Raw genomic sequence first — 19,596 nt, 5'->3', positions numbered from 1 at the left:
GGTTTCCCCTGTTTTCTATACTACTATTTTAAGGGGCATCTTATGTTGGAAATTCTCATTTTTTTTGTTCAAAAATGCTCCTACACACCTATGTTTAAGTAGAGACAAAACTAAAGGACAATTCGGTAAAAATACAACTCTAACTCCCACTAAAATATTTCCTAAAAAATAGGGTCACTTTCCTGTTAATTTTCAAATTACTTTATCCACTTATAAATTATATTTAAAAATTATAAATTATATATATATATATAAAAAAAAGACACTGACTTTTTTTTTTGCTATAAAATAGGACCACTAAACCCAAAAAAAAAAGCCTCATCGCACGCGCAAAGCACATTTGATGAGGCTAGTAAAGATTTAATGTAAATTATACTTAAAAAATAACAAAAATAAAGCACTTTAAGTGTATTGCATTTTTTTCTTTTTTCTTTTTCATTTTTCTACAAATTAAAGAAGTCTTAACGAATAACTGATACAATATATTTTTATAATTTTTTTATATATATTGAGGTAGTATATTTTTATTAGTGTATAATAAAATTTGTGTTAATAGTGAACCCAAGGAAAATAATAAATCTTTGATTTCAATTTATCACATTTCATTAATATACATAGATGTGTGTGTGCGCGCGCTTCCACACACACAACTTATCACATTAGTAAGTTATGAACATTTTTTAATGCCTTTTTTTTTTTTTTTAAATTTCTGAATCATTGTTAATTACAAATGTGACTAAGTAGTTAAAGTTTACATTAATAATTACCTTGTTGATTATAAAAAATAATAATAATAGTCGTTGTGGGGGCCCGAGGTCCGAGGATAAAGATTAAAGAGCAAAGGAGAGCTCCATTAGAATAAGACCCGAGGACGTAGAGGCATGATTGCGTGGAGAAGTATAAAGGGTAAATTGGTGGTATATGGCAGAGAAGATGAAAATATCGGGTTTGAGAGCAGGTAGCTCCGCATTGAATGTTCTGCACCTAGTTTCCTGACTGCATTAAATATGGAGCATCAGTTTTATCAGTTGCATTGATGTAGAGGTGACTTGAACAGTGTAAATCATAGCTGGAGAGCTTCTTTCCACCACCTTCTACAAGCAAGCATACAAATTTCAACAAAAGAAAATAGTTAGGTGAGAGATGAAGGGTTGAGATGACAAATGCAAGGAGTATAAATAAGGGTGTAGAAGTGACTGGAGGGGGGGGCTGGAAGATAGGAAGAAAAATAGTGCATAGGGATAATTGAATATATTAGATTCTTCCTTGGGAAAAATCCGAGGACAAGTGTTGACTGTTTCTTTTCATTCGAAGAGAAATTCTCAGGACGTAACCGTCTTTTACTGTATTGTCCATTCTCTATAAATTCTTTGTTTTGTGCCTTGAATTATTGGATTCATTTTTGGGCTTTTAGCTCTGTTTGTGATTTTTGGTCCTTACAGTCGCTATGCATTTTCCTCTTTTAAAATAGTTGGCTAGCATTTTATTATAATTTTCTTCAATTCAAAAGGTAAAAGGTTTTGATTTTACACTCTCTCTTGGAAAACCGAGGTCAAGTTAAGGAGGAAGTATACCCTTATACTTGTTTATGAGTCCACCCTCATAGCTAAGTGGGATGCACCAACTATGAGGGAGATGACTCATATACCCATAATAGGGTATATTTTCCCCAAGTTGAGACATGTCAAATTAAGAAGGTTTTTGAGCTCATTGCCGAGAACCATCAACAATAAAACCACCACACCTTCATCATAAACCACCATCAATCCACCCCCGAAGTAGAAACACTTTCAACCACCACACAAAAACATATACAACCACCGATAACTATCAATCGACTCTCTTAAGACCCTCACACTAGTGAACTTATTGTCCTTGTTCATGTGTGTTAATGTCACTTGTCAAGTTTGCTAATGCTAAATGCCACCTCGTGTGCAAATTTACAATACTCTCGTGCCTCTTCGCAACCAAAACCCTATAATGCTCCACAAGGAACTCTTTTGGGGCCGCTAAGGTTAATGTGGGTCAATTTGGAGAGTGGATTATTTTTTTTTCTAGGTTGATGCAGGTCTAATAGGGAAATCAGATTAGTGTAATCTGGATTTTGTGTCTTGAATTGTAAATGTGTAATAAATAAAGAAATAAGAAACATATAATATTAATAATAATGAAATAAAGATGAGTTGAAAGGCTAATGTAGGTTTACATGAATGGTGGATTAATTAAAATAGAATAAGTGGAGTTTATAGGTTAAATTTAACAAAAACCCTATTAAGGCTGCATTTGTCTTACTGTAAAATATTTTTCGGGGATAAAATAATTTCAAGTGAAAATATTTTCGAAAAAGGAAAATAATTTCTAGTGTTTGGTTGCATTTTAAAAATTATATTAGAAAATAATTTCAAGTGTTTGGTAATATTTTGAAAATGCAAATTTTATACTGGTTTCTCACATTTTTCTCAACCATTTTCTCAGCTTCCAAACAAATTGTATATCAAAAAATTCATCAGCACCCACACACTAGCACCACATAACACAAAAACCACCAAAACACCACCACCCACACCACCACAACAACAACAAAAAAAATCAGAGATCAAAGAGAGAAAGATTGAGAGATTGAGGGAAAGAGAGATTGGTCTTCAGCGGTGGCGACAATCTTCAGCGACGACGACGAGAATGAGATGCAAGGCTCCGATCTAGATGGTGGCGACGTTGGAGCATGACGTTGGAGCTCAACTTGTACTCGTCGGTGCATGGCTGGCGATCGGAGAGGTGGGTCTTGGGTGTTTGTGGATCGGTGATAAGGGAGGGGTGGGCTGGTGGTCGATGACGGTTAGATCGGCGATGATGAGCAAGAGGGAGAAGAAGAGTTGAGGAAGAAGAGAGAATAAAAAAAAAAATTGGTTGGCACGTGATCTGGGCAGTGGGGGCGGTACGATTTGAGCTTGCTAGAGCTTGGCTAGGCGGCCACCGGTGCTCTCTCTCTCTCTCTCTGAGTCCTGAAAACAAACCATTTGAAGGTAAAATAGAAACAGAAATGTATTTACAGCTTGAGGGGCTTATTTTACAATCAAACTGAATCAAATTTTCAATTTGACTGGATTTTCAAGAGGTGCCAAACACACACCCGGGTGTAAAATAATTTCTTGAAAATATTTTTAGCCAAAACAAACGCAGTCTAAGCTTGATGATAAATTTCTTATTGGATGAAAAATATTTTCAATGGAGAGAAACTAAAATATTTGTGATAAAGCCCCCCTCCTAAAAAAAAACCATATAAATAAACCTATTTTTCTATCTTATTAAAAATAAAATAAAATAAAATTGAGGACTAACCAAAAAAAGAAACATTATAGGACTTAAGACATAACACAAGAACACAAGGATAATAGAATGAGAGCAGCAAGAAGTAGAGGAAGAAAGGAACTCAAACAAAGCTAGCTATAGCTAAACATGGACACAGCAAATCTCCTAAAATCGCTAAATCATATAACCCCATTTCATTTTCTCTCCAGAGCTCTTCCCTTTCGCTCTTCCCACTTTGGCCACTTCAAACTCAAACTCAAGCACAAGCACTTCCACCTCTCTCTCTCCTCCCCTACCGTGTGCTCTCTCTGTAATCTCTCTCTCTCATTTTTTCTATATATATGTGCACCCATGTATGTTTATATGTATGTATATTTGTATATACTGTTCTTGATTAAATTGGGTGTTGTAATATATGTGTTGTTATGATGGTGCAGCGGAGAGAGGAAATGGGAGTTCTTTGCCTTGTGGGGTTGGTGAGGCAGTGAGCCAGGTTTCAACAAGAAAGCTTCTTCAAGTTGTATTGGTTTCACCTCAGGTACCCAGAAGGAGTTGTTAATGGGCAAGTGTTAAAAGGAGTTATAAATTTTCAATTTTTGAGCTTTAATGCAATTGTCAATAATTCCTTAGTTTATACACACAAATTTCATTGTGGCTGTGTGTGTGTGCTTTTCTTCATATTTGTGCATAATTTGAATTTACATTTTGGAAAATGTATAACATGGTTTAGTAAAGTATGAAAAGTACCTTATGTCATTAGGACATTCGTTAACAAAAGGCAGTATAAAAAATTTACTGTGAGAAGAGGAAAATAGTGCATTAATGTCTTTTAAGGGATGCCGTGGTTAAAAAAGCTTTTAAGCCTTGAAGAGATGAGTGAATGTGCTCGCTGCTCAGAAGATTAGTCTATTAGCTGCTGTGTGTGCTGGTTTGTCTTGCCAGATTTTGTAATTGCTGGCAGTGTTTGCAAGAGTTTGTGATATTTTAGAAGTTTTGTTTTGGTTCATTTGTTCTGCAGTCTGAGTACTACTCGCATTGCTTTGTATTGAGTCATTTGACTCTGGATTCTGTACTGGATTTCTTTTAATCAATAGTATTTCTGATTCATAAAATAAATAAAAAAAAGTCTTAAAAAGCTACATCTTTACTTTTATGTTATTTATATATAATGTATTTGTGATACCCTGAATTGAATTGTATTGTATGAGTCTATGTTGTGCGTGTGTGTATTGAGTCCTGCATCAAACATATAATGGGTCAATCTAGGCTATATAAGTAATTACGGGGTGTTCCAACAGTAGTCCTTTAAGCCTTTTAGGCATATAGAACAAATGCTTAGCTAGCAAATCCTAAGGTTGTGACAATACTTATTGAAGGATAGTATAAGTTATAGTAGCACTAAAAGTATCTAATTGTCAAATAAGAGGTTTGTATTTATTCTGTTTTAGTTGAGTACATAGTTTGTATGACCCTTTTTTTATGCGATCTTATTGGGTACCCATGATGAAGTTTTCCTCTGCAGAAGTTTGGCCATATTCAGGTTATGTTGTGCTTTTATGGGTGAATTGAGTAGAAAGGCAACTGTTTTTATTATTAAAAAAAAAGTTTGTGGTATTCTTGTATATTTATTAGTGTATTATGTATTCAAACATAAAAAGTATCAAATTTATAGGGAGTACAGGAAATTGCAAATGTTTTGGATCGTGAAGTACAGTTCTTTAAGGGGTAAACTGGTAATAATAGTTTCACATGAGGTGCCAAATATAAGTTCTAGTAGCACTAAATGTTCCAAATTATTAATGAATCATCTTGTACTTATCTTTGTTTCACTCAAGTGTAGGCTGTGGGAGAAGAAAAAAGGATTTTTGCAGAATAATCTTTAGACAAGTTTAAGAATGGGTGTGAAGTCGAGAACATTATTTTAACCAGGATTTTTTTAAAATAAAAAATGTTATCGATTGAACAGGATTTGAAGAGTTTGTGATTGTAGTAAACTAATCATTGATAGTATAACTGTATAAGCAGTACTTTACATGTGAAAATCAGGTTCAAGTTTTTTAGCTGCATTGGATGCTATTGGTGGCTGATGACTTGATATTTATTGTTGTAAAATTGTTAGAGTGAAAATGAAGTGTATTGATAGTAATGCCTAGTTCTTGGTTTGAATTCTCAGTATTTACTGTGCGTTAATTTGTATCCATTGTGTCAAAGATGGTTAGTGATTTCACGTCTATAGGTGGTGCCACGTTGAGTTTGTTAATTACTCCCAAGTGAGTTAACAAGTGTATCTGTACGTGGGAGTTTAATATATAGTACCATACTACTTAAATTTTTTTGTTAGATAATTAAAGTTTGAAAGACCATGGTGTGTAACTTTTCCTTCTCTTTAATTTCTCCAAATCGTAGAGAACAATATTTTGGGTATTCCAGACTTTGGTGACTCCAAAATTATAATTTCTCAATGTTTTCTTTTGGGTTGCAGACAACTGCATTTTCTCAAGGCTGGTACTGAGATTTCTATTGTCATTGGCAGATTCCTGGAAACACAGGTTGTATTGCCAGAACATGCGCTGCATCAGCTGTTGGACTACACCTTGTTGGGGTAGATACTGCCAGTTTGAGTTCCATTATTATTTTTGTTTGTATAAGCAGGAAGATTAAATTGTTTTATACTGCCCCTTCATAATAAAATTTGCTGCTGACTCTTGTTGAACGTGCTTCTTTTCTTCTTCAGCCATTAGGATTTCAGGTGGATGATGCGAAGCTAAAGCGGGCAGGGTTGGATTATTGGCCGTATCCAAAAGTATCTGTTCTATTTGTTGTTTCTTCTATGAATTTTCTTTACTTGTGCTAATCTTTCTGTCACATATAAAAATTTACTTGTAGCATTTTAAATAACTGATATTGGTATGCGAACCAAATGCATAACCTTTTTTTCTGCCTTGAGGTTATAACATAGTACTGAGCTAATTTTTCACAACCTGGAAAGTTACTTTTTCTAGGAAGGATATGCTTGCCTTGCACTCTTGCCTTTCATGCCAACTTGAGATACAATAGTTTGAACTTGTTTGATTGACAGGATTCACTCATGGCTTGTTGCAGAACAGTTTTTTTTTACAACAGCTTTACATAATATTTTATATCATCAAGTCCTAATACTTACTGTTTTCAACAACTAACTCTCAACATTAGATATGTGGTTGTTAAAGTTCATGACTCATGGATGGAGTTTCAAGACTATTTCAGGCAACAGGTTCTTTTTTTTTTTTTTAAAAAAAAAATTCCTAAAATGAGATTCAGCAACCTTTCTCTAGCTTTCTGCTTTATGATACAGGATGGGGAAAAGCGGTTGCTTGCGTTCACCAAAAGAGGAACAGCAATTCATTCGGTAAGTTGCCAACTTTCCTTTTTCTGTTTTGCTCTATACCTATATGTGTTTGTAATGTGCATTGTGTCACTTCATATTCTAAGATTTATTTATGATGTGAAAACTTGAATACCTCAGTTAGAGTCCCTGAAGCATGTTGATTTTCTCATAGAAACCTGACTTGAACTCTGAACTATTTGTATGTGTTTGTCACTGGTTAACTGACATTAAGGTTATGGATCTTAGGTTTAATGAAACCGAATAGAAATATAAATGCCCATGGTTGTTTGACCAAATAGCATTCCTTCTTTTTTCATAAAAAAGTGGTGGAAGTTTAGTTCATGGGGTTCAGCCCACTATAGCATGAGTTGGATTTGCCTTTCAAACATAAAAGGTACAGTCATAAAAGAAAAAGGCATGCAATGTAAACGAATAGAGGGTTGTGTAAATTACAATTATAAGTTTGAAAAAACCATAACTATAATGCATGTTACATGTTGATATTTAATCAATGCAATAGTGAGAGTGAGAGATACAAAATGCCAAGACATTTGGAGCTCATTCAAGGAAGAAACTAGAAATCTTAAGTAACTAAGGCAAGACAGCTATCTATAAAAGGGTTTCCCACTTGCTTAGGGGCATCAACAGCCAATAGTACAGAAACAATTGCCTGTAGAAGCCATTGGTGGCCCAAGTTTAGGAGTTAATGCATGGAGATTGACATGTCTTTCATAGCTGGCTTCTGAACTTTGGAGAAATGGGTGAGACGTGGTATCATCATGAGGACACTTCCTTTGTATTATCATGTAGTTTTCTGAAATGTAGTGAAACTAGTACAGACCTGGACCTTTCTCTCTATTATCATGTCATTCTCTATATGATTTTCTTAATCAATCACGTGAAAATGATTTACCATGAATTTATAGTCTGTACTTTCGTTCCTCATAATTTCAATGATGCATGAGCCACTCCTCTATATTTAGTACTCTGGCAGAATTTGCGAGATAATTCATGTTACTTCAATATCTTTCAAAATGGCACACCGTTAAAAGTACATAAATATGTTCAGGGGACATTTTAATGATATAATCATTGTGGGTTTTTTGTTTAGATTTCTTTTTTCTTATTGGAAATTTGCATGATACAGTTTAGTAACTCGGGTTACATCATTCAGCTTCATATTAATTGGAATGTCTTTAGATTTGAACATCATCAATTCTATTTTTGCAGGACTTTTCATACAGAAGAGGTGACTATCTCATATTTGGCTCAGAAACTAGTGGCCTACCTCCTGAAGCTCTGCTGGACTGCAAAAGTGAAACCTTTGGCGGGGGTACTATTCGGATTCCAATGGTTGAAACCTATGTTAGATGTCTAAATCTCTCTGTAAGTGTTGGCATTGCCTTGTATGAAGCTTCCAGACAGCTAAACTATGAACAACTTCAAATCCCATCCGAAAATTGTATGGATACAGAACAATCTCAATCATTTATTACTGAGGATCTATTTGCTTAATTCAATGGTAGCAGGTTTCATAGTTTATTGGAACCTTGAATTTCATCCAATGGAGATCGCATTTTTGGAAGAAGTATAGACTATAGACTGCAGTGTTCATTCATTCATAGACAGGACAAGATTATTATAGGACTATTCGATCCTTCTGAGTTTTATTGTGATTGTATGACATTTAAAATCCTGAAAGATATCTTGCAGAATGAGGGTCTTTTGTTGTTGACAGTTAACTCATTAAAAACATGATTGGGAAATAGGGAATGGAATTGAGTGTTTGCTAGCCTACAGAAAGAGAGTGAAGGATGTTGAATTCCATTAATCAAATGCCTGTTAATGGGTTGGTATATGGTTTGACCTTCCATCTATTTCCAACAGTCATAAACAAATAGCTTTACTGAGTTGGGGACCCAAGTTGCTTGGCCCAAAAAGAGTTATTGGGCCAGTTTAGATAATGCATGACCTCATTCATCTCTAATAGAACCAAAACAGAAAACACACACATAAACATATTAAAAGAGCAGTAAGTCCTCAAGAGCTCTGTTTCTTAATGTTTTTACGGAGTCATTCAAGATTCAAATCTCTTCACTCCTAACCCTCAAATTATTGAAAAATGAGCAATAAGTCAAGATAACTGTTGAGGTGACATATTGTGATTAGTATACAATAAAGATAATATTTGTGGTAGCAGATTTTTAAAAAAATGATGTTGCATGAATGATCTTGACATCTTAGTAAAATGTGAAATGCTGGGAAAGAATATTGTGTCTAATTATTTGTCTTTTGACTCAGCAATCAGCATACTCTATTGACCTTTTTTGAGTGGTAAACTGGTATAATATTTGTCTTTAAGTGGTAAACTAGAACAATAGTTTCACATGAGCTGCCAAATATAAGTTCTATTAGCACTAAGAGTCTGTTTGGATGAGTGAGTTTTTGGATCATATTACTCAGTTTTCATACTTGAGTTCTCAAAAGACGTGGGTCTTACAAAAAATTTTGTATTTGGCTTGATTTTTAACACTTGTTTTCATCGCTCAAAACTTAAAAATTTGAGTTAGAGTGATGGAAATAGAAAACAACAAATGAGTGTTTTCAAAAACTAAAAACTGAGTTAAAAATTTTGAAAACTAAGTTATGAAAATTGAACTATCTCTAAACCAAACGGAACCTAAGGGGCCGTTTAGATCATCAATTTTCATAACTCATAACTCTATTTCCATAACTCATAACTCAAAAATGGTGAGACTCATAGCGAGAAGTCCATTTGGAAGCATCATAACTTTGTTTCCATAACTCTGTTTTCATCACTCAATTCTCTGATTTTTGAGTTATAAGTTATGAAATCTGAAAACACATTTTAGCTATTTTCAGTTTTCATAACTCATCTCAAATGCATTTTTGTAAATAAACACATATGGGCGACCCACTAGTTATAACTCAGCCGCACCTTTTGACCAACTGATTTTTTTTTTCTTCACTGGGTTCGGTTTTCACTCTTTAGTTTTTTTTTTTTTTTTTTTTTTTTTTTTGAGTTATCTAGGTACTAGAGAAAAAAAAAAATGCATCGAGTGACAGGTATGAGACTCACAAACAGTGTGAAAAATATTGAGTGATGGAAAGTCAGTGATGGTACCAAACGAGTGTAATATTTTAAAGTGATAAGTGACAAAAATTGAGCATTCAAACAACCCCTAAATGTTTCAAATTATTAAAGAATCATCTTGTACTTATCTTTGTTTCACTCAGGTATGGATATTATCCAAACCCGACCCATATTTAAAAAAAAAAAAAAAAACCCTAAACCTCTCTCACCGTAACTCCCGGTCTCTCCGCCTCTCCTCATCGTCTCTCCTCACCGCTTAGTGTTGTGGGAAGGTTCTGTCTCTCACATATGCACACATTTATTTGTTTTGGCATCGATTTTGCGCTTGATTCTTGAATCAACTGGGTCTTTTTACCACTCTCTTTCCTCAGGTAAATGACATTCTTTTTCCCTCTTTTGCTAGGTTAGTTTTTTGTTCTTTGCTTGAATTTATCGTCTGGGTGTGTGTTAGATTTTGGTTTTAGAGTTTAAATTCAGCTGGGCATGTGTCAAATTTGGTTTTTGATTGAATTTTATCAACTGGGTATGTGTTAGATTTGGTTTTTGATTGCATTAAGGTGTTTGGTTCTATATGGGGATATGTCTATTTATAGAGAGGAGTGAATCTGTCTAAGTTTTTTTTTTTTTAACAAACAGAGCATGTAAGACTTGGTAATTCTTCAAGCATTCTCAATTTCTTGTTAATGGTTGAACATTTCTTTAAAAAACTAATAGTCTGTACTCTGTACACATTTGAAATGCAGTACAATTCTGATGTTGAGTGTTGACAAATTTATTTGACAATTGTGAATAGGTTTCTGATATTGACAAATTTCTGTAAAAATCTGTACTAGGACCTTTATGTTAAAGGGATTTTGTGAAATTTATTTTAGTAGTTGGCATTTGCTTGACAAACAACTGAAGAGGCAGAGGAAAATATTGCTCAGTTACTTGATTGTGTAATTTCTGTTGCTGTTTGCTCAGAGGAAAATATTGATCAGTTGGCGTTTGTTTAGTTGTTTCTTTCTGCGTAATAGGTCCTTGTTCCCCTGCATTTGTTTCAGGGTTGTACTGCTTCTTTATTTCAAGGTTGTCTGAAACAGGTCCTGTGAATAACGTGTTTTTTCTTTATTTTATTTTATTTTTTAAATTTTTTATCTAGTAAAATTTCTATCTCTATCTCCAAAAAAAAAAAAAAGAAGCAGATACAAACTAATCAATAATTTTTTTAAAATTTTTTTTTATTGATTAGTTTTTTCTTTTAAAAGATAAAGCTATTGGTTAGTTTTTAAGTTAAAATTTTTTGGATTTAAAAAAAAAAAAAATTAAATGGGTTTCGGGTAGGGTATGGATATCCATGGATAATAAATTCGGGTATAGATACTAATGGGTATTGATACTGCCTCTCTGCCTCACTCTCACGGTCTCACCTCACGCATGCCTCTGAATTTTATTTTATTATTATTATTATTTTTTTTCCCAATCTCAAGCCTAAGGTTCAGTTTTTATGTGAAATTCTATGGTTTTGTGGTTGATTTGTTATTGGGTCTGCTTTGTTTTTTATTTTTTATTTTTGTGCTTAGAAATATTTTGGTGGTGTTTTAGTATTGTGCTTGGGAATTGCTGGAACTTTGGCAACAGTTCTGGCAACTAGTATTAGAAGAAGTAGGGTTAAAAGGAACCATTTGATATACATGTATGCCATTTGATATACAAAGTTTGTACTACTTGTCTGAAACAACCTTTAACATTGAAGTAGAATAGTAGGGCTGCTGTGATAAATAAATATTGGTTGGAAAATAATTGAGTCAGCTTGATTCAAAGTTTAGGGTAGATTGGTGGTTGGGAGTTTTAATTTCTATACAAACATGAAGATACTTACACTATGCTACTTGTCTTGTAGAGTGGAAGATTAAGTCTTATACCTATGCACCCTCAATTAACTGGTATATGGATTTTGGTGGTGTTTTAGGTTTGTGCTTGGGAATTTTGAGTGCTGCTTCAAACTAAGATTAAAAAGTTTAATATATTGGTTCTGGGTTTTACATTTTATGGATAAAAATTTAGTGATGGTTTATTATTGTGCTTAGAAATGTTGAGTGCTGCTTCAATCTAAGACCAACAGTTTGACTCTTATTAAAATTTTGGTTTTGGGGCTGATCTGTTTCTGGGTTTTGCTTTTAATTATTTATATAATTTAAATAAATAAAAATTAAATTATTTATGACGTCACCGGTTCGACCATAAAACTGGTAATTAGCTCATTTTTCGGTTCTTTCACCGTACCGGATTTTAAAACCATATTTGCTCTTCTCTCTCTTTGAACCTTAGGGTTTCAATTCAACACAGCCATGCCTCGCTACTACTGCGATTACTGTGACACCTACTTGACTCACGATTCTGTAAGTCTCTCTCTCTCTCTCTCTCTCTCTCTCTCTCTCTCTTAAATTGTTTGGTGCATTTGGATTATATGTATGTCGGTTTAAGGATTTATGTCAATATTGAACCAAATCATGCAAATGCGATGACTCCTCATATGTTTGGTATTGTTTGTTAATAAAAGTGTGGTTTTTCTTGTACACGATGTCTTTTACTAGGAGCTGATGGGTTTATCTTTGTGAACTTGATTGAGGTCTTAGATTGAAGTTGAACTGTTATTCTTATTATTATTTACGTGGGAGCTCAATTTGGTGAGTCTTGTGTTGTGGGGATCTTCTGGGTTCTTACGATTTTCAAAATGCTAAAAATGCACTTTACACACTCTTTAAGTTTGTGGTAGCTTTTAAGTCGGTGTCTCAAAGCTTGCAATTTTCACCCTTGAATATTATAATGACGTCAATGTGCTCCTACTGTTATGGTCTGTCACATTTTCGCCATTAACCTTCCTGAAAATGATGTCGTTTTTTGTGTGGGTTAATTGCAAGATTCTAATGGATGTTGACAGAAAGGGCACATTGACATTATTGTAATACTCCAAAGTGTAAATTAAAAGTTTTCATAGTCAAGGGGCCAATTTAGAAACAACCTCAAACTTAAGATGTTGTAAATAGTATTTTAGGATTTTTCAAATATCAAGGATACAATATTGCTTAGAGTCTGACTCTGGACCTTGGTGTGATGGCAAGTGTCCTCCATTCAAACAATACATTGAGGGTTCAAGTCCGGGAATTAGTTCCTTAAAATTTGTTGGTATGACTGCTTACTAACCACCTCTCTCAGTTCAAAATCCCGCAGAAAGAGAAGCTTGTGCAATGGGTACAAAGTTTTTAAAGGGTAGAAGAACACTTCACTGTTGTTCATTGCCTTGTTTATTTTTATGTTTTTAGTGTTTCTCTTATGTATTCTGTGTCCTTGGATTTGTGTGTTTGTTTAATAAAATTTTATGTTATTCATAAAAAAGTGTTCACTATGAAAATCTGCATGGCTTATCGGTATCTATGTCCTTTGAAATTTGAAATTGTCAATGTGCCTTCTCCTGTATATCATAGTTACAGCTCCTAGAAATTGACATGATGAATGTTTTTATATTGCTGATGATATTGTCTTTCTATCTCAGCCATCTGTGAGAAAGCAGCACAATGCAGGTTACAAACATAAGGTACTTCACATCTCTCTCTCTCTCCCTCTCTCTTAATTATATTTATATGCTAATTATTTTAATAAATATAGGCAAATGTTAGGTCATACTATCAGCAATTTGAGGAGGCACAAACCCAAAACTTCATTGACCAAAGGATTAAGGAACATCTTGGGCAAACTGCAGCATTCCAGCAGGTTGGTGCTGCTTACAATCAACATCTAATGGTTCAGAGGCCCCGCCTTCCTGTTCTACCTACACCAGTTATGCCGATGCCTGGTAGCACACAGTTACCTGGAAGTTCACCATTAATCCCAGGGATTAGGCCTCCTGTTTTGCCAAGACCTCTTGGTGCTCCAGGTAAAATGAAACACATTTTGCACTTATCCTTGTGTTAGCACATTTTGCATTGTAGATTTTCATATTTTGAATTGTTTGGCTTCATCTGTGCCTGCCATCTTTCTTTGACTTGGTGCATTGCTTTTGCCACTGCTAGTTGATATTATTGTGCACATCTGTTTTCTTTCTTTTGTTATTTGCATGAACTAGTGAGGAAATCACTGAATTGGGATGCTATTACTCCCTCCCATACGCAAACCTTTTTAAATTGGTTAGGACTGGGTGCCACTATCCCAGCCCTGATCCAGCCAGGATCTGTTGGTCATGTCCCGTTCCCAACTTTTTGCTGCTGTATGCTATCCATCTTTAGGTTCCCAATATTTAGCAATCAAATGGTGGATAGACAAGAACATTGGCAGATTATTATGATTTGTGTCTGCATGTTTACTACATTAAAAAATTATCACTATGTTTCATCAATCAAATGGTTCTACCCTAAACTCCTTTGTCAGACACATGGAATATAAATTTGATGCTAGTTCTCTTCCAGGTTTATATTTAATGTGTGATCTTGGTACACAATATTTGATCCATGTGCAAGACATGCAATGCAAACTTTTCTTTGTCCTTAAGCATGTAGCAACATGTTATGTTATATAATTCTCTTGGGTTTAGCAGGTTATATGCCTTCTCCGGTGATGGCACCTATGATGGCTCCACCTGGTGCTCCTTCCTTACCTGCTCAATTAAATCCTATTCCAAGGCCTCCTGGTAGTGTAGCCACAACAGTTCCTGGAAGCACAGCAGCACCCACCTCTTCCAATGGTGCACCACCTATGGTCACACCACCATTGTATCAAGCCAATCCAGTGGCATCAACAGGTGGAGGCTATGATAGTCTCAATGCCAACACTCAAGCTCCTGAGGCTAATCATTAGCCTTGATCTTCTGGTTGGTTTATTTCCATATCTAATATCTTAAGAAACTGAAATATATATTGTTTCTAACTCACAATAGGTGGGAGTCTAAGGCAATTTTAAATGAAATTCCCCACATTGTTATTTTCTTTTATTAACTCTCGTGACTATTGAAAACTAATATAGATTCTATTGTATGTCCTTAATATAATTGAAGAAAATTACATAAATCCTCCATGTCTTTAATTTGTTTTTTTTTATAGGTACATCTGTTTGATGCTCCAAGTATCATACCCTGTATTTATGATGGTGACATTAGTGATAATGCTCTTGTCACAGGCAAATGAAGCAAGCCAAGAAATTCTTGTGGTTCAACTCCTATGTTGGGATTTCCATCAATTGGTCCAGTGATTTTCAGTTCTCACTGTGTAATGTGCATTAAGAGCTTGTCACCTGATGCTGAACATAAAGAATAGTTGTGCATTCTCATTTTTGTAAGAATCATGTCATAGATGCATATCTAGTTGTTGCTACTGCAAAAGAACTGTTTACGGAGAGTTATTATCTACTTTGATATGCTCTTATGCTGTAGCAGCAATTATTGCTTGAAATATGTATTCAGAAACCAATTCGCAAGCAAGTGCTGGTTGCAAGGAAAAGACATAATTTTTGGCCAATCCGTATTGTAATTTTAGCTTGGAACCAATGCTACTTTTGTTGCTTGTGATGTCACTAAAGAGTCTGACATATCCAACGCTGTTGATTTTACCATCTCTAACTACAACCAACTTGATATCATGTACAACAATGCAGGGGTGCCCTGCAAAACTCCCCCAAGCAATGTGGACCATGGTCTGGCAGTTTTTGATAAAATTATGGACATCAACGTGCGGGGAGTCATGGCTGGTATCAAACATGCATCACGTGTGATGATCCCACGTCAAACTGGATCAATTCTCTGCACAGCTAGTGTTACAGGACCAATGGGTGGGTTAGCACAGCACACATATTGTGTGTCCAAATCTGCTGTTATGGCCATTGTTAAGTCTGTGGCTGCAGAGCTATGCAAGTATGGAATCCGGGTGAATTGTATATCACCATTTGCCATTCCAACTAAGTTTGTAATGGATGAAATGAGTCAGGTGTTTCCTGGTGTAGATGATCTACGGCTTGTGGAAATGGTGACTAATGCTGGTGTTTTGGAGGGAACTAGTTGTGAACCTAATGTTGTAGCTAATGCTGCGCTCTATCTTGTTTCTGATGATGCCAAGTTTGTTAGTGGGCATAATTTGGTATTAGATGGAGGCTTTACATCTTTTAAGCATTTGGGGTTTCCTGCACCAGATGAAGTGCAGTAAAAATTTGAACAGAGAAACTAGAAACAGAAATTTGCAAGTATAACAGTATAAGGAGCACAAATGAATGTATTCACATCCATTCCTTTTAATTGACTCTAGTTTACATGTCCAAGCATTCTACCTCTAGAGAGAATTCAAGCATGGATTGTTTCAAGTTGACTCTGCATTAAAGCTAATCTTTCATGGTGTACGCAAAAACCAACCTCATCCCCTTAAGTAACATTGTTTAGAGTGATGCATATAGAGAGTTGAGTTCAAGTCGGTGACCTGCTTAGTTTCAGAAAGTAATATATATGGCTTAAGCAATAAAATACATGTACTACCTATATATGTTCATTCAAAACTAATTGTGCTAAACAAACAATAGGATTAGTCCTGTCTTGCACAATTATGAGAAGAAATTCATGGAACACAGCTGAACTTCTGTCAAACAAATATTACTCAAAAAAAAAAAAAAAAGTGACACAATTTGGAGCACCTGGTAATTCTAACAAACGCATGGCCAAAAAATCTTTCTTTTATTATTTGGTCTCAACCTATCCTATCTATAATCTTAAGAGCCTTGTCCTTGCATGCAACTTCATCAGAGTGGGAGGCCTTTGGATTGACAAGCTGATGACGGTGTTCGAGCTCCAAGTAGGACAACCTCAAACAAACCATGTGAGCTAAGCTAGAGTGCATCTTCACAGACTTATTACTTCAATACCGCAGAAGAAGTGACAAAGTAATATATATATATATATATATATATATATATATATATATATATATATATATATATTAACAAATTTGTTCTTGGCTTGATCGGTTAGAAGTATCAAAATTGTTCAAGAACAAGCTTGCGCATGAAATCTGGTGGAGCTGAAAAGTAGTTCAATCAAAATAAAGATTAATGCTCCTGCTGTTAGAATTTAACCAAAAGAAATGAATCTTGCATGTGAACAAATTCAACAATAATACATTGAAGAATAAAAAGGTTAAACCTATGGAGAATGATTCTCTCCATTTGCTTTGACATTAAGAGAGCCTATTTCATGATGAAGATTTAGTTTACTTGGGTCTACAAGGTTTACATGGTACTATATCATTTAAATTTTTTCATTCTACCAAATAAGAAATGATATCTTATTTTAAATGACTCGGTACCTTATTTACCTTTAGATTTGTGAAATACCATGTCTTCAACCTTAAAATGGACCGTCTCCATTTCAAAGTAAATGGATCGGTAAAAATTACTAAAAAAAATAAAGCCCCTTTTGTTAAATTAATAAATCAATGGTTTGAACAGTCTGAATTGGCCTAGGGCCTGTCTGATAAACATCTCCACTCCACTCACTACGATGGCCCCAACCTCTGTAGCCTCTTGTAAGAGCCGTGTATTTCTAGGTGTATAAGCCGCACCAAAAACCAGCTCATATGCTCTCAAGATCTCCTAAAAGAAGCATGACAAGAGGCAATACATTGTTCAATGTGTTCTTCTGAGTTATTACCTATTTGCTCAGAGAGAGTGAGAGAGAAAACCTTTGAGACAAGAGTTTGATCAGTATTTGGTTCCATTCCAACAGCAGAAGCATTTGCAAGGATCATGCCCTCCTGAGGGCAGAATCTTTTTAAGCATTCATATGGTAGAGCTTCCCCTGAAATTGCATCTGCAAGCACCTTTGCTCTCTCTTTCCAAAAGAGAAATGTCAAGATTAGAGACAAGAAAGCTGATCTTCAATTGTAATACTAAAAAGGAGAGAACAATATTGCCTTATTACCATAATTCCGGTTGAATATGACAACCTGAGCACCTCTACTTTTAGCACCAAAAGCAAGTGCTCTTCCTGCACCTACTGCTCCAACCAATACAAATGTTTTCCCAGCTATAGGAGAAGTACGTAATGCTTCTACATTGGCAACTCGTCTCTTTGTCTAGACAAAATAAACATAAGTAATTCTATCTAGACACCACTTGATATAACAGTCTATTCTTTTACCTATACTATCATTATACATGATCGTCCATCAAGTAATCATCCTTTTCAGGTTGCTGGTAATTCTGCTTAAAAACTTAAAATTATTAATGGTATTGCAAAACAAACAAGTAGAGGTCATGAAACCTGTAACAAACAAAGCAATCAAGTACTCCATTCTCCCCAAAACAATATACATTTATATTCCTGGCCCGAGTAGTAGTACTCAACTTTAAATGATATACAATTAGAAAGATACATACAGTTATCGTCTAAATAATCAAGAAAGTAACACTTCAATTATCACAGTACCTCTCAATGCATCCTCTATTGCAGCGATAGAAGCCTCACAATCTGTGTTATAACCGATTAGCTTCCCATCAATAGGCCTCCTGACTATAGTATTTACAGGTCCTATAGACTGATTGAGAAAGCATATCACAATTTAGAAGCTTATATAAACATGATCCTACAATTAACACAGCAATAAAAAAAGTAGTGTGCCTTGAAGCTGAAACCCTGAAGTATCATTATTAATGTCTGATATCTAGGCCTTCATAGAAGATTTGTTAATGTCAACTTCTGGATTTTAATAATCCCAATTACTCAGCTAAGTTGTATATATCTAATACACCTTCATTCTAGGTCTTGTGCCATTGTTTGGTGCTCAAGACAGACTTGGATTAGTGGAATTACAGCAATGTAACAAAGGATCATAAGTGGTTTACTTATTTGACATTAAAAATTTTCATTATATATGGCCTGATATATAGTTAATATATGTAGGGATTGTTGTTAAAGGAACAAAGTCAACAAACCTATAGCAATGTTTTTAAAGTTTTTTCCTCTTGTTCAGGTAGCAGTTCAAAAAAAGTGTTTGGAGTTTACTGACCTTAGCCAGTGGATGGACTTCATCACAACACCCAACTGCAGGTTCTTTGTGTGGGATTCCAACACTACAAGTTTCATCGAATAAAGGGAAAAAAGACCTTACATTAGAGAAAAAAGCATTGGCATTGTACCAAACAAGCACAGTTTATACATTTGGCCAGTGCAAAAGTGTGCACCATGATATTTGAGAAAGCAAATGCCTAATGAACAAGATTATAATTTATAGGACTATTTGATCCTTCTGAGTTTTATTGTGATTGTATGACATTCAAAATCCTGAAAGATATCTTGCAGAATAAGAGTCTTTTGTTGTTGACATTTAACTCATTAAAAAACATGATTTGGAAATAGGGAATAGAATTGAGTGTTTGCTAGCGTACAGAAAGAGGGTGAAGGATGTTGAATTCCATTAATCAAATGCCTGTTAATGGGTTGGTATGTGGTTTGACCTTCCATCTATTTCCAACAGTCATAAACAGCCAGCTTTACTGAGTTGGGAACCCAAGTTGTTTGGCCCAAAAAGAGTTATTGGGCCAGTTTAGATTCATGCATGACCTCATTCATATCTTACTAGAACCAAAACAGCAAACACACACAAAAACACATTAATAGAGCAGTAAGTCCATCAATAGCTCTGTTTCCAAATATTTTTACTGGAGACATTCAGATTTCAAATCATTTCACTCTTAACCCTCAAATTATCGAAAAATGAGCAATAAGTTAAGATAGCTGTTGATGTGACATATTGTGATTGGTATATAATAAAGATAATATTTGTGGTAGCGGATT

General features: G+C 34.8%; 3 protein-coding genes across 5 annotated transcripts; all 3 read left to right on the top strand.

The window, feature by feature from the left end:
* Positions 1 to 3,367: 3,367 nt before the first annotated feature.
* On the top strand, positions 3,368 to 8,444 carry LOC142615583 (uncharacterized). Of its 2 annotated transcripts, none has more exons than XM_075788321.1 (7): positions 3,368 to 3,619; positions 3,747 to 3,847; positions 5,843 to 5,911; positions 6,044 to 6,102; positions 6,502 to 6,562; positions 6,644 to 6,697; positions 7,907 to 8,444. In XM_075788321.1, exons 1-7 carry the CDS (start codon positions 3,457 to 3,459, stop codon positions 8,189 to 8,191), a joined length of 792 nt encoding a protein of 263 aa, XP_075644436.1. In that variant the 5' UTR covers positions 3,368 to 3,456; the 3' UTR covers positions 8,192 to 8,444. The 2 variants fall into 2 exon arrangements, with proteins under 2 accessions (XP_075644436.1, XP_075644437.1); XM_075788322.1 differs by having other exon boundaries at positions 3,377 to 3,619; positions 6,044 to 6,112; positions 6,546 to 6,562.
* A 1,492-nt stretch (positions 8,445 to 9,936) lies between these two features.
* On the top strand, positions 9,937 to 15,280 carry LOC142615584 (U1 small nuclear ribonucleoprotein C-like). 2 transcript variants are annotated; one of them, XM_075788323.1, is made up of 6 exons: positions 9,937 to 10,162; positions 12,102 to 12,172; positions 13,327 to 13,368; positions 13,440 to 13,707; positions 14,365 to 14,637; positions 14,867 to 15,280. In XM_075788323.1, exons 2-5 carry the CDS (start codon positions 12,122 to 12,124, stop codon positions 14,622 to 14,624), a joined length of 621 nt encoding a protein of 206 aa, XP_075644438.1. In that variant the 5' UTR covers positions 9,937 to 10,162; positions 12,102 to 12,121; the 3' UTR covers positions 14,625 to 14,637; positions 14,867 to 15,280. The 2 variants fall into 2 exon arrangements, with proteins under 2 accessions (XP_075644438.1, XP_075644439.1); XM_075788324.1 differs by having other exon boundaries at positions 9,944 to 10,162; positions 14,943 to 15,280.
* Positions 15,281 to 15,293: 13 nt separating this feature from the next.
* Positions 15,294 to 16,049, top strand: LOC142615585 ((+)-borneol dehydrogenase 2-like). The gene has a single exon (XM_075788325.1). It carries the CDS (start codon positions 15,401 to 15,403, stop codon positions 15,959 to 15,961), a length of 561 nt encoding a protein of 186 aa, XP_075644440.1. The 5' UTR covers positions 15,294 to 15,400; the 3' UTR covers positions 15,962 to 16,049.
* Positions 16,050 to 19,596: the final 3,547 nt, after the last annotated feature.

The sequence above is a fragment of the Castanea sativa genome, chromosome 11 (genome assembly GCF_040712315.1).
Source record: "Castanea sativa cultivar Marrone di Chiusa Pesio chromosome 11, ASM4071231v1".
NCBI lineage: Eukaryota > Viridiplantae > Streptophyta > Magnoliopsida > Fagales > Fagaceae > Castanea > Castanea sativa.
The sequence above is the reverse complement of the archived record's forward strand: the minus strand, read 5'-3'. Positions and strand labels throughout refer to the sequence as shown.

Excerpts from the sequence above, each read along its gene's own strand:
- LOC142615585 (XM_075788325.1), top strand. The coding sequence starts at position 15,401 with ATGTACAACAATGCAGGGGTGCCCTGCAAAACTCCCCCAAGCAATGTG.
- LOC142615584 (XM_075788323.1), top strand. The coding sequence starts at position 12,122 with ATGCCTCGCTACTACTGCGATTACTGTGACACCTACTTGACTCACGAT. Across the intron at positions 13,369-13,439 it reads ATGCAGGTTACAAACATAAG|GCAAATGTTAGGTCATACTA; the intron begins GTACTTCACATC and ends TAATAAATATAG. Across the intron at positions 13,708-14,364 it reads AAGACCTCTTGGTGCTCCAG|GTTATATGCCTTCTCCGGTG; the intron begins GTAAAATGAAAC and ends TGGGTTTAGCAG.
- LOC142615583 (XM_075788321.1), top strand. The coding sequence starts at position 3,457 with ATGGACACAGCAAATCTCCTAAAATCGCTAAATCATATAACCCCATTT. Across the intron at positions 3,848-5,842 it reads TTGTATTGGTTTCACCTCAG|ATTCCTGGAAACACAGGTTG; the intron begins GTACCCAGAAGG and ends TGTCATTGGCAG. Across the intron at positions 6,563-6,643 it reads AAGACTATTTCAGGCAACAG|GATGGGGAAAAGCGGTTGCT; the intron begins GTTCTTTTTTTT and ends TTTATGATACAG.